Genomic DNA, 14,244 nt, shown 5'->3' on the forward strand with positions numbered 1-14,244 from the left:
ACTTTGTGAACGGATCTGCAATCATGTCTTGAGTTCTGATATGATCAAACCTGACTAGTTTGTCCGCCACCTTCTCCCTCACTATTAAATATTTCCTGTCAATATGCTGAAGTCCAGACGACATCCTTTTGTTCATGCAATGAAAAACAGTCACAGTGTTGTCATTATATATCTATATTGGTCTAGAGATCGAGTCCACCACCTTAATGTCTTTAATAAAATTCCTTAGCCATACTGCATGAGAAGTGGCTTCATAGCAAGCTATGTATTCTGAAAACATGGTTGAACTCGAAACACCAGCTTGTTTAGCACTCTTCCAAGCAACAGCTGCTCCTGCCATCTTGAAAAGAAAACCTGAAGTAGAGATGTAATCATCCTCTGCTTTTCCAAGATTTGCATCAGCATAACCAACAAGCTCTAAATTCTCTGTGTGTCTGTAAATCAACATATAAGCCTTTGTTCTCTGTAGGTACCTTAGAACCTTCTTTCCAGCTATCCAATGTTGCATTCCCGGATTTGACTGAAATCTCCCCATCTTGCTAATGCACAAGGCTAGGTTTGGCCTTGTACACACTTGTGCATACATAATGCTTCCAACTAGAGAAGCGTATGGCTTGTTCCTCATCTCATTTTCTTCTTCTTTATTCTTAGGGCAATGCTCTTTCTTTAAATCTCCTTTAGCTAAAGAAACTTTCTGTCCAGAACACATACTCATGTCAAAACACTTGAGTACCCTCTCAATGTATGTTTTCTGTGATAGTCCCAGAAGGCCTCGAGCTCGGTCTCTCTGAATCTCAATGCCCAACACAAAAGCAGCTTCTCCCAAATCCTTCATCTCAAAATTATTTGAAAGTAGCTCCTTGGTGTCCTTTAGTAAATTGTGGTCATTTGTAGCCAAGAGTATGTCGTCGACATACAGCACTAGATAAATCGGCTCCCACACTTCTTCAAATAAATGCACTGGTCAGCTATGTTCTCTTCAAAACCATAAGATGAAACAGTTTGGTGAATTTTGAAATACCACCTCATGCTTGCTTGCTTTAGTCCATAAATTGCCTTACCAAGTTTGCAAAACATATGCTCTTTTCCCTCCTTTGCAAACCTTTCAGGTTGCCTCATATAATTTTCTTCTTCGAGATCACCACTCATGAAGCCAGTTTTGACATCCTTTTGATGCAAAAGTAGGTCATAATGTGCAAAGAATCTTTTGTGGAAACTGGAGAAAACGTCTCAGTGTAGTCAATTCCCTCCCTTTGGGTAAATCCTTTGGCTACCAATCTAGCCTTAAATCTTTCGATTCTTCCATCTTTATCCTTCTTTATCTTAAATACCCATTTCGAGCCTACCAATTTCTGGCTCTTATGAGGTTCAACTAATTCCCATACTTGATTATTCTTCATGCTTTCAAGTTCATTCAACATCGCTTCCCTCCATTTGTCTGCATTCTGATTCTCTATTGCCTTTTAAAACTTGTACAATCAGTCTCAACAATTCGGGTACCATAATTTGGATAATAAAATCTAAAACCCTTGGACCTTGCGGGATAACCTATAAAATGGCAGCTAATCATTTTAGGATCAAGCTCATTCTCTTGAGGGTTATAGATTCTAGCTTCAGCCTTGCAACCCTATACATGAAGATGTCTTAGGCTAGGCTTTCTGGTAGTCCAAATTTCGAAAAAGTGTCTTAGATACGGAGTTACTAGGTACTCTATAGTTTGTTGTTTTGATCGCCTCTCTCAAAAATGTAGGCAAATCAGATTTAGAAATCTCGCTAAGAACCATGTCCTTCAAAGTTCGATTTCTTCTCTTAGCCACGCCATTCTGTTGCGGAATCCTTGGCGTTGTGTACTGAGCAACTATTCCATTTTTTTTTTGTAAATACCTTGCAAAAGGTCCAGCAAGTCGTCCTCCTTCATCAAAACGTCCACAATATTCACCCCCTCTGTCCGACCTCACAATCTTTATCTTTTTCTCAAGCTGCCTTTTACTTCAGTTTGGAAAATCTTAAACATCTCGAAAGCTTGAGACTTTTCTGCTATGAGATACAGATAACCAAAACGAGAATGATCATCTATAAAGGTGATGAAATAATGATTTCCATCAATTGTTTGATGAGGGAACGGTCCACAAAAAACTGTGTGGATGATTTCTAAGAGATCATTACTACGAGTTGCACCCTTCTTCTTAGTCTTAGTGAGCTTTCCTTTAACACATTCAATACAAATTTCATCATCACCAAAAGTTAGTGATGGCAAGATTTGTTCCTTAACCAGAATTTTCATTCTCTCTTTTGAAATGTGCCCTAAACGTCTATGCCATAACCTAGTGGATGTTCCTTTACTTCTAATCTTTTCTCACTCGATTTAGCTATTTAAAACTTCACCATCTTTATTGTAATTATGACAATATAATCCTCCTTTATTGTCCTTGAATTCTGAGATGAAACCATTTTTAATTGAATCCAAAATAAAACCAAGTCTTAATAATCTTGAAATAGAAAATAAATTTCTCTTTATTTAGGGTATATAAACTGCATCATTCAACTCTAAAATAAATCTACTACACCTAATCAACTATTCAATTAAAACAACATGCAGCTATCTAATCCTCCTTGTCACAACGTGCCGCCGCCGCCATGAAAGTGTTGTTCTCCTTAGCAGGGAATGGGTCAAGTATCGCTATCTCCCTATTAGTGGTGGCATCAAAAAACTCAACATATGATTCAGGTTGGGCGCAGGTTTCACTGAATGCACTAGAAGATTCTTGTATCGAAGTAGCTTATTGATATTTCTTCCTCTCCCATAAGCGCATACACCAAGCTTCATGGCGATCCTAAGACTTCTGAGACTGTCCTTTGTAGCCGTGTATATCCTTATGGGTCCTCCATATGGTCGACGATTTCACTGCGCCTTAACCCTTTTCCGCTCCAGCTCATCTTCGTGCCGCTTCTTAATTAGCTCTACTAAATTCTTTACTAGAATACCATTCGTGACAAGTTGACACGAGTGACACCTATCAAAAGCCAAATGTTTCTCCTTTTTCCCAAACTTTTGGAGTTGTTCTACAAGATATATAAACGAACAAAACATGAGTGAAATCATAATTGATCTCATTCATTCCGAGAATATCCTTAAAATCAAACTTCCATCTTTTGAAGGTTTGACTAGTGAGTGTTTCAATTTCGCGAGAAATTGATCGAGGGAGTGAGGGAGTGTTCATAACTGTAAGGATTTGCAAACGAAAGCATATTACATATTACTTTCCTAGAAACCGATTCTCAATTTGTTAAGAGAAACAGTTTAACTTCATTCACAAAACTAACAAATAATACATGCAAGCGTCCTTAATTAAGTATCACACCTTTGTGGCAAGAGATTACTTATAGCTTACACAAATTACATGTTATCTTGTGCCATCAAAAATAAATTACATGACAGATTCTATTTGTTAAAAAAACTTATCAAGCAATTTAGGTATGATGCAATTTTTGGTTATTTTCTTTAGGGTTTGAGTTTTTAGGTTTGGTTTTGTTATGAAAAGTTTGTTGATTCTCAGAACAAAAGCAAACATATATCTAGCTCAGAAAAATAACCAAACAAAACATAGTTTAACAAGGAAAAACCCTAAAATTGCAGTGAATAGTGTTTCTGCCGTGAACAGTATTTCTAATGTGAACAGTATTTCTGCCGTGAACAGTACTTTAGGGGTTCTTAGTGTCCGTTTTTGACGCAAAATACCTTTCTGAATAGGGAATAACATAATTAACACAACTCACAGAAGAGCTGTGACATATGGGCATTTTTAGGGTTTTAAGGTGATCTGCTAGGTCAAAAACGTGTTTAAAGTTTTGAAAATATGAAAACCGAATCAAAACATGCTTTTTCCAGATTCTTTAATATTCTCAATATTTCAGAAAACATGTTCAATCAATTTTCAAAAATTAAACATAACCAAAAATAATATAGCATAACCAAATATGTAAACAGATGTAAACAGATTAGGCATGCTTGAACAACGATTACAGATATGTGTGAACAACCTAAAGCTCTGATACCAACTGTTAGATTTCTTTAGTAAATAATCTCGATCTTTCACACAAACATGTAATACGTATAAAGACATGGAAGACATACCTGGAGCCATCTTCCTTGAGTACACAGCTTTTGAACTCATCCTATCCGTTGCGCAGCAATCCTAGCAATTTATCAGGGACGGCTCAAGAACTTCTGCTCTCTAATCTGTTTCAGCTCTCTCTTTATGATGAGAATAGGTTTTGAGAACGTGTCTGATGAGAGCAGGGCCTTAAGCTTATATAGGGCTAGGTCAAAAACGTCTCTACTCATCACCGAGGGCCGACTTGACTAATCTTCCAAGCCCACGTAATCGGTTCACGCAAAAAGGAAACAAAAATAGGACTCTTTAATAGGCCCTAAAACCTTTCCTTATTTCACAAGGTTTTGGGCCTCAAGGTACAACTTAATTTAAACCCTTATCAAACTTGATGTGACTTAGTATCTAGTGCACCGATCTAATTAGGAAAACATAACAATGACTTCTATCCTCACACGTTAACTTAGTAAATGTTGGCCTTTCATGGTGGCAGGCACAATGCCATTCCGGTATTCTCTTCTGTACATTAAACAAACAATAACCTAAAACCTGCGACACAAAGTCAGATAGGTAACGTCGTAATGTGATAACTGATAATCATACCAGAGACTTTGATGTCATTACCCACCTGGGACCCACTTGGGTTTTCCATTTTTTTCCTTCCAAATCCCAGTCCCAGAATTGAGGAAGAGCTGCTTTGCTTGCATTCTTATTGCCTTCGTGGTTAAGGTAAAAAAAGAATATTTTCCACTGAAAAGATATGCTATCTTAATTTGGTGAAGAAAGTCAAAGGAATCTTTTATTATATGTAGAGCATAACTTAACAGAATGAGCCATGCCGCTTTGGTTTTGGTTTTGGTTCAGTGTTCAAGTTTTGTTTATTGTTTTAACTATTGTTAATTGATTCTGTTCACTTTCATTGCCGAAGATAAAGTCTTTGCAGTGATAAACAATTGGGTTCAAATCCAGTTGCCATTTCCTTGCCACAGCAAAACATGACGCATTGCATTACTTCATTGATTACCACTTTCAGGCTTTTCATGGTACTTATATGATCCGTCTGAGTTCATCCATTTATTCTATCTAAAAATGGCTCAGTTGGCAGGGGCAGATGAAATAGAGTCTTTCCGTATAGAGCTGGCAGAGATTGGGAGGAGTATAAGATCCTCATTTCGAAGTCATGCCTCAAGTTTTCGGAGCGCCACCACTGTCAATGCAGGAGACAATGATGTTGTTGGTGATGAAGAACATGACTTACAATGGGCCGCAGTTGAGAGACTGCCCACTTTTGAGAGGATAACTTCGGCTCTGTTTGATGAATATGATGGCACGTCTGCAAAAGGAGACGGTAAAGGGACACGGGTGGTTGATGTTACCAAGCTTGGAGCTCAAGAAAGACGTGTTTTCATTGAGAAGCTTATCAAACACATTGAAAATGACAATCTTCAATTGTTGCAGAAGATTAGACGAAGAATAGACAAGTAATTTTTTTTCTTCTTCTTTTCGGGTTTATGTAGATATCTACTTTTGAGCACAAATCACACTAATTTTACTAGAAACATGGAAAATAACAGATAAAACAGGAAACTAAATTAAATATGGCTAATTTATTATTGTGAATAAAGTGGGCTGCTGTAAAATATTAACATTCGTTTTGCACATCTCTTGTAGAGTCGGTGTAAAGTTGCCTACTGTGGAAGTGAGATATAAGAATCTTTGTGTGGAAGCAGAGTGCACGGTAGTTCATGGCAAGCCCCTACCCACTCTATGGAATACTCTAAAGAGTTTGGTTTTGGTAAGCATCTTAATTCATAATGTCCAACTTATTTTTTGTCTATGCATGGGCGACTTTGAATCTAAATTCTCAATTTCTAAATTAGTCACTTGAGCTCTCTTTATGACAGGACATCACAGAACTGACTGGTTCAAATACGCGTGAAGCCAAGATAAGCATCATCAAAGATGTCAGTGGTATTATTAAGCCGGGAAGGTTAGTTTCTTTTACCTTGGTTTCTAACTTAAAAAGTTGTGGCTGCTATAGAATTTAATGAATTCCATCTGTTGTATCAAGCATGAGTGTTTCTCTGTCCTTACGGAGTTTAGCAGATGTCTTTGACGAAAATGGGTTCTTTACCTTCTAAAATTTTGAAAATGGGAAAGTAATGAGCAGACATAATGTTTTTTCTTTCTTTCAAATTCTTCAGAAATTTTGATATATTTTTAGGATGTTAGAAAATTAATAAGTAACCAACTTAGAGTTAACCAACTTTGGCCTTTCTTCTTTGCAGGATGACTTTATTGCTTGGCCCTCCAGGTTGTGGAAAAACCACATTATTGATGGCACTCTCAGGGAAGCTAAGCCATTCTCTCAAGGTGTGTAAAAAGTCAATAATTGTTTTTCCAACTGATATTAAGGCCCACATGTGAGGGGGAGTGTCTTAAGCTTTGGTTAATAGTGGTAAACCAAAAGGCTTTATCAATATCCAAAGGGTCTGCTTCTAATTCTTTTAGTATTTATTTTATTCTAATAGGTTTCTGGCGAAATATTTTACAATGGTTATAGACTAGAAGAATTTGTTCCTCAGAAAACCTCAGCTTATGTAAGCCAATATGATGTGCATATTCCAGAGATCACTGCAAGGGAAACACTTGATTTCTCTGCATGTTGTCAAGGTGTAGGAAGTCGAACCGGTATGCATTCTTGCCTGCAATAATTAGCCAGTTTGAAACTGTTATCAACTCGTTTATCATATTGGTATTATCAATTTTTTTTTGTGCATATAGAGATTATGCTGGAAGTCAGTCGAAGGGAAAAGCAGGCAGGAATAGTTCCAGATCCTGATGTAGATGCTTACATGAAGGTACCTAAGATGCCTTGTTCGCAGTGTTCTGCAGAATTTCATTGGTCTAACTGTGATTGAAAATTGTCTGTTGCAGGCCACATCTGTTAAGGGACTGAAAAATACACTTCAAACTGACTATATTCTTAAGGTATTCTAATTCCTTACGAAGTGTGTTTTCAATCAGCTCGTTTTAAGTTGCCTTCTTGTTCACTATCCAATGTCTTACAGATACTTGGTCTGGAAATCTGTGCTGACACGTTGGTAGGAGATCCCATAAGAAGAGGAATATCCGGTGGTCAAAAGAAACGGTTGACTACAGGTAGTGTTGGCATAACAGTAAACTTTGCATGCATTTCAGTTTCCCAAGTCAAATCAGATATGATGCTCCATAATTTCTGTATTATGCAGGGGAAATGATTGTTGGACCTGCAAAAGCTCTGTTCATGGATGAAATATCTAATGGCTTAGATAGTTCTACCACTTTCCAACTTGTGTCTTGTCTTCAGCATTTTGTGCATATCACAGATGCGACCGCATTGATTTCGCTTCTTCAGCCTGCACCGGAGACATTTGATCTCTTTGATGATGTCCTCTTAATGGCAGAAGGGAAGATTGTGTTTCACGGGCCAAGAACAGAAATTCTGAATTTTTTTGAGGAGTGTGGGTTTAAGTGCCCAGAAAGGAAAGGTGTTGCCGACTTCCTTCAGGAGGTAGGTGTTATTGTCATACTCATATCTCAATCAATGTCCTATTATTTATAGTGTTGAACGTTTTCTTGTCTTGATTTGCTTCAGGTTATCTCTAGAAAAGATCAAGCACAGTATTGGGACGGTGCAGAACAACCTTACAGTTACATTTCTGTTGATCAGTTCATTAAAAAATTTGAGGATGGACATCTTGGTTGGCAGCTAAATGAGGAGCTCTCGAAGCCATTTGATAAGTCTCAGAGCCACAAGGATGCTCTATCCTTTAGAACATACTCATTACCTAAATGGGAACTGTTTAAATCTTGCACAAGGAGGGAATTTCTTCTGATGAAAAGGAATTCTTTTATTTATGTTTTCAAATCAATTCAGGTAGCTTCCTTATTTATTTTCCCCCTTATTTTAAGTGTTTTCAGTTTATAAATTTTTTATATCTGGTCATAACTGTATTCTTTCTTTCTGCAGCTAGTCATAATTGCTTCAATAACGATGACAGTTTTCCTTCGAACTCGAATGGCTATTGACATGGTCCACGCAAATTATTATATGGGTTCTTTATTCTATGCACTCCTCATACTTCTTGTTGATGGATTCCCAGAATTGTCAATGACTGTCTCAAGAATTGGGGTTTTCTACAAACAGAAAGAGTTGTGTTTTTATCCTGCTTGGGCTTATGCAATCCCAGCTGCCATCCTAAAGGTTCCACTTTCGTTCTTGGAGGCTTTTGTTTGGACAGTTCTTACATACTATGTTATTGGTTACAGCCCTGAGGTTGGAAGGTGAGTCACAGATTGAGTGATAGACTATTACATGCTTGACTGTAAATAAGCTCTTCTATGCTGAAGAACATTCAGTTAGGTGGCTGTTACCATCTAAACTAAGACCTTATTGTATGAGATCTTGCATGAATTATGCTTCAGTGGTATCTATAGCTAATGCATGGCAGAATCCGCATATTGGTAATCTGTGCTTCTGTTTCTTTTCTCGAAATAGTCTTGTTAGATATTTTGAATGTCACTGTAGTTCTTACATTTTTCTAATGTGTTTGCCAGGTTCTTTCGCCATTTCCTTCTACTCTTTGCTGTCCACTTAACATCAATATCCATGTTTCGGTTTATTGCTTCATTTTTCCAAACCGTGGGTGCTTCTATGACAGCTGGTAGTTCAGCAATATTGTCTGTTTTATTATTTGGTGGCTTTGTTATACCAAAATGTAAGATTTCCATAAGATTTTCCCATATTTATGTCAATGAATTTTGCTTCTCTAGTCATGTTTAAATATGTTTTGTTGCAGCTTATATGCCAGCTTGGTTGAAGTGGGGATTTTGGGTTTCTCCTTTGACCTATGGGGAGATAGGAATGACAGTTAATGAATTCCAAGCACCCCGATGGGAACAGGTGATATAGCGAGGGTAGAGCTATTGCTTCATTACTCCTAATTGTACAATTACAAAGTGAAAATTAGAATTTTGTTTGCTTACCATAGATTTGAGAGCTTTTCTTCCTTCTATTTCTTTCTTTGTGAGATTATACATAGGGTGATTCTAATCATGTTCCTATTAGCAACCTGAAGGAGTTCTTCCTCATTCACTAATGACTGTGCTCTTTATTTATATTCACAGGTCTATGCAAACACAACTCTCGGGCGACAAGTACTGGAAAGCCGTGGATTAAATTTTGAAGGCTATTTTTATTGGATATCAGTTGGTGCATTATTGGGATTCACAGTACTATTCAATGTTGGTTTCACCTTGGCTTTGACACTCTTTAAGTGTAAGTTTGTGTTCTATCCATTACTTGGCCACTTTAAGCAACAACTTATTTTATACTTTTGCTAACCCAGCTTCTGTTCTATGTTCAGCTCCAGGAAGGCCCCCTGCTCTAATTTCTTTTGAAAAGTACTGTCAACTACAAGGAAAAAGAGACAGCAAAACTGATATAGACATAGAGGGGAAATCCATTAGTGCACCTAAAACTTCTGCAGAACCCAAGAAGGGTGAGGGTGATTTTAGTTTTCCTCTTTTCACTTATTTAATTTCAGTGTGTTATTTTATGTTAACATAAATAACAGTTCTTCTTTTTCTTCTCTTCTTTTTCCAGGAAGAATGGTTTTGCCATTTGAGCCCCTAGCTGTAGCATTTCAGGATGTACAATACTATGTTGACACCCCTTTGGTAATCTTTTGGAACCTCTCTCTTTAGATTCTGAGTAGTTCTGAAATACAAGGAGTGAACTATGCCAGCTAATATGGTCAGTTCTTCTATCTTTATGTTGTAGGAAATGCGAAAGCGGGGCTTCACAGAAAAAAGGCTCCAGCTCCTTTCTGATATTACAGGTTCTTTCAGGCCAGGTATACTAACAGCATTAATGGGTGTCAGTGGGGCTGGGAAAACAACTCTCATGGATGTTCTTTGTGGAAGGAAAACTGGTGGTACCATTGAAGGGGAAATAAGAATTGGTGGTTACCCAAAGGTTCAAGATACATTTGCTCGGATATCAGGTTATTGTGAGCAAAGTGACATACATTCTCCACAAATAACTGTGGAAGAATCAGTAGTGTACTCTGCTTGGCTGCGGCTCCCTTCTCAGATTGATTCAAATACTAAAGCTGTATGGTATCTTTTCAAGAACATGATTATTTCAATGGTTCTGGATTTGAACATCCAAATTAAATTGCACCATACATTTTTCTTCCTTCTCCAGGAATTTGTAAATGAAGTCCTTGAAACTATTGAGCTTGATGGGATTAAAGACTGCTTAGTGGGCATGGCAGGGGTTAGCGGTTTATCAACTGAGCAGCGCAAACGACTGACCATAGCTGTGGAACTCGTTGCCAATCCATCTATCATGTTCATGGATGAACCAACTTCAGGTTTAGATGCACGGGCAGCTGCTATTGTTATGAGAGCGGTGAAAAATGTTTCTGCAACAGGAAGAACGGTTGTTTGTACCATCCACCAACCAAGTATTGACATTTTCGAGGCATTTGATGAGGTAAAGTGTTGTCAGAACCTCAAATGGGATGATCTCAGAAGTTTCAATGTGACTTCTTCCCATTTCAACTCAGGAGTATTGTGCTTGACCAGCTTACATCCCTTAAAAAATTTACAAAGTAAAATGCTTAAATAAGTTCTATTTCTTTCTTATCCATATATATTATTGTTGACACTTTAAGGAACTTATATTTCCTTTTGATAACAATCATTCACATCTTACCATCTCTGCAGTTGATTCTCATGAAAACTGGAGGACACATAATCTATTGTGGCCCACTAGGGAAGAACTCAAGCAGGGTCATTGAGTACTTTGAGGTAGGTAGTAGAACAACTGTTATGCTACATTAGTCATTTTTGTTGTCATTGTTGTTTTTCAAATGTACAACTTGTCCCTGGAAAACATACAATTACTTTGTCCTGATCCAATTTCCTTCATTTGGTTAGAGTATCCCGGGGTTGCCCTCAATGAAAGACAATTATAACCCAGCAACATGGATGCTAGAAGTCACTTCAAAATCTGCAGAAGCTGAGCTTGGTATAGATTTTTCACAAATTTATAAGGAATCCGCCTTGAATGAGTAAGCATAATATGATTTCCCTTCTCTTTCCCTTACTTTTTGTTTATGAAGTTGAAAGAAACTGGGTATTTTATCATCATTGCATACCCTATGGGTTTCTTTAGCCATGCTAGGGTTGAGTTTCATTCTTAAAATTGGCTACATTTTTTCATATACTTATATTGATTGTGTATACTGTCAAATTTTCCAAGTTAACGGGCCGATGGCCCACTGTAACAACACCGATACTGTCCCCACTTTACCACCTGCACAATCCTCAGGTGTGGGGTTTTATCACAAAAGGCCTCGGTATTAGTTGGAGTGGGGTAATTCTATTTAAAGTACTCTTTCTCCTTCCCTCTCTCCGATGTGGGACACAATTGGTTTCAACATATACTTATATTATAGTACATATATGCATCCCCATATTGGAGCTTGGTTATGCGTGACGCTTGCTCTTCTGACTGTAGGAAGAACAAGGGGTTAGTCAAGCAATTGAGTTCACCATCTCCTGGTTCAAAGGTTTTGCAGTTTCCTACCCGTTTTCCTCAGAATGGTTGGGGGCAGTTCAAAGCGTGCTTTTGGAAACAGAACTTGTCTTATTGGAGAAGTCCTTCATATAATCTGACACGGATCATTTTTATGTCTTGTTCATCTCTGCTGTTTGGAATACTCTTCTGGAATCAAGGAAAGAAAATGTTAGTCAGAAATTTTTTGTTTGCGTTCGTACGAACCACTAAACCGAATTTTTTTTAAAATGAAAAAGCTTCGGTTATCCACTGCAATAAGTTGAGTGGTTTCATTTAAACATTTATGATTCTCACATATTTGTGTTACCTTTTATTTTACTTCTGAAGACACACTCATTATTTTTCTTTTCATATGATGAGAAAGGGTATCTTTAAAATGCTTTTCACATCTAAACTAAATCCTTGCATGTCTATGATAGCTGGAGCTGGTATTCTCTTATTTAAAGAAGATTCATTAACCATATGATTTTTTTATTTTATTTTGCAGAGATAGCCAGCAAGACATCTTCAATATATTTGGTTCGATGTTCTGTGCAATAATCTTCTTTGGCATAAACAACTGCTCAACAGTTCTACCATTTGTTGCCACAGAGCGAACTGTTCTATATCGAGAAAAGTTTGCAGGAATGTTCTCTTCATGGGCCTACTCATTTGCACAGGTTTTGAATTCTTCAACATAAACTTTTGATGAACTCATCAAAAATTTGTGACCATTATCTCATGCATTCAATTTAAGAAATTTCCAACTAGTAGAGTTAATTTTGTAGGTGCTGGTTGAGGTTCCCTACTCATTCATTCAAGCAGTTCTTTACGTGGTCATCACATATCCGATGATTGGTTACGACTGGTCTGCCTATAAGATATTTTGGTCATTCTATGGCATGTTCTGCACACTACTAAGCTTCAATTACCTAGGAATGCTACTGGTGTCCTTGACACCAAATGTTCAGGTGGCGTCGATTGTGGCATCATCTGCCTACACAATGCTGAATTTGTTTTCTGGGTTCGTCATTCCAAGACCAGTAAGTTTATGAATCATCAAGTTTAACCTTCATGCTTCTAAATGACAAAAATCATTTCTAAGTAGATGATATGATCCTTTTAGGCACAGCGAATAAATATTTGAATGCGGAAAACTAACTTGAGCCTGTTCTTTTCTTGATGCAGCAAATCCCAAAGTGGTGGCTCTGGTTGTATTATTTATGTCCTACATCATGGGCACTAAATGGAATGCTTACAGCGCAGTATGGAGATATACAGAACGAGATCCTGGCATTCGGGGAGACTAAAACTGTTGCTGCCTTCTTAGAAGATTACTTTGGGTTTCACTACAACCTTTTAGGCCTTGTTGCTGTTGTTCTTATTCTCCTTCCCATTGTGTTTGCTTCTCTTTTTGCACACTTTATTGGAAAATTAAACTTCCAGAGGAGGTAAACGTTCAGAATCTTATCTGGATTTAATAGATACACTAGCCTCTCCGCATGCCCGGGGCGCTTGTGAGAGGTTTTTTATTTATAAAAATTTTAAATTTATTTTAGAATTAAAAAAGATAATGGATAGTTGTGTTCCATAAAAATAGGATTCATTATCTGATTTTTCTTTTAATTTTAATTTTTTTAAATATGAAAAAGTGTGAATTTACCATATTATCCTCATTTAATTAATAATTTCAATTCTTAATATTTGCATTAACTAAGAGCATTTTATGGTATTTTGAATGTTTTACCATTCTCTGCGCTGTATAGATGTATGAAGTATGATGTATCTTCTCAAAAAGCTAATTCCTTCAATCTTATCTCAATTTTTTTTTTGGTCTGAACCATGAGGTGGTCCTGGATGGGCCCCAATTATGGGTGGCACCTTTAAGCCTTAACCACAACCCAGACTAATCCCCACTCATACTGAGTCGGCCCGTAAGGGGTAAAGTGTTGGCCAAAGTGGTGACTCCGTACGAGAGCAGGGATAATCTTATCTCATTTGAATCACCATTACAAAATTTATATTTTACAGTCAAATATAGGACAAGTATGGACAAGGATTGAACGGCTAAGATCTTTTCATCAAAGATATGAACTGCTAAGATTAGAAAACAAGGATAGACAACCATCCAGACTGTCAAGGAGGGGGATCATGTTCATCTTTGTTACTGCATATGACAAATTAAGGAACAGCTCCACCCACCATTTCTACCCTGTTTGTAAATTTAATTTTCCCAATGCAATAGGCAAACAGTGAAGCAAAAGCAATTGGGAAAGCAGTGAGAAAAATAGGCATAAGGAATAAACGATCATGATGGAAACCATAATAATCTTGTAGGAAGGAACCATGTCCTCATGTCTCCATATTGTGAATCAAGAGGCCATTTTGGGACCATGATGTAGGAGATATCTAGAAGCATATGTTTATTTATTAATAGGTAAGAAGTAAAGGAATTTAAGATTTCTTTTTTGAGATAAAGGAATTTAAGATTTCTTTTTTGAGATGAAGGAATTTAAGATTATT

At 37.2% G+C, this 14,244-nt stretch overlaps 1 protein-coding gene across 1 annotated transcript; it reads left to right on the forward strand.

Moving 5' to 3' along the window:
* The first annotated feature begins 5,061 nt into the window (after positions 1–5,061).
* LOC110763441 (pleiotropic drug resistance protein 3-like) lies at positions 5,062–13,264 on the forward strand. Its single transcript, XM_021966231.2, has 24 exons — positions 5,062–5,593; positions 5,784–5,907; positions 6,017–6,102; positions 6,401–6,485; positions 6,644–6,803; positions 6,897–6,973; positions 7,050–7,103; positions 7,184–7,274; positions 7,364–7,665; positions 7,750–8,031; positions 8,125–8,438; positions 8,712–8,872; positions 8,954–9,057; positions 9,282–9,432; positions 9,521–9,655; positions 9,760–9,833; positions 9,937–10,269; positions 10,363–10,653; positions 10,887–10,970; positions 11,100–11,233; positions 11,683–11,910; positions 12,230–12,401; positions 12,510–12,764; positions 12,910–13,264. The coding sequence occupies exons 1-24, from the start codon at positions 5,202–5,204 to the stop codon at positions 13,174–13,176; spliced, it is 4,356 nt and encodes a 1,451-aa protein (XP_021821923.1). The 5' UTR covers positions 5,062–5,201; the 3' UTR covers positions 13,177–13,264.
* Positions 13,265–14,244: the final 980 nt, after the last annotated feature.

This window comes from Prunus avium, chromosome 1 (assembly GCF_965620075.1).
Source record: "Prunus avium chromosome 1, drPruAviu1.hap1.1, whole genome shotgun sequence".
NCBI lineage: Eukaryota > Viridiplantae > Streptophyta > Magnoliopsida > Rosales > Rosaceae > Prunus > Prunus avium.

Excerpts from the sequence above, each read along its gene's own strand:
- LOC110763441 (XM_021966231.2), top strand. The coding sequence starts at position 5,202 with ATGGCTCAGTTGGCAGGGGCAGATGAAATAGAGTCTTTCCGTATAGAG. Across the intron at positions 5,908-6,016 it reads CTCTAAAGAGTTTGGTTTTG|GACATCACAGAACTGACTGG; the intron begins GTAAGCATCTTA and ends TCTTTATGACAG. Across the intron at positions 11,234-11,682 it reads AAGGAATCCGCCTTGAATGA|GAAGAACAAGGGGTTAGTCA; the intron begins GTAAGCATAATA and ends TTCTGACTGTAG.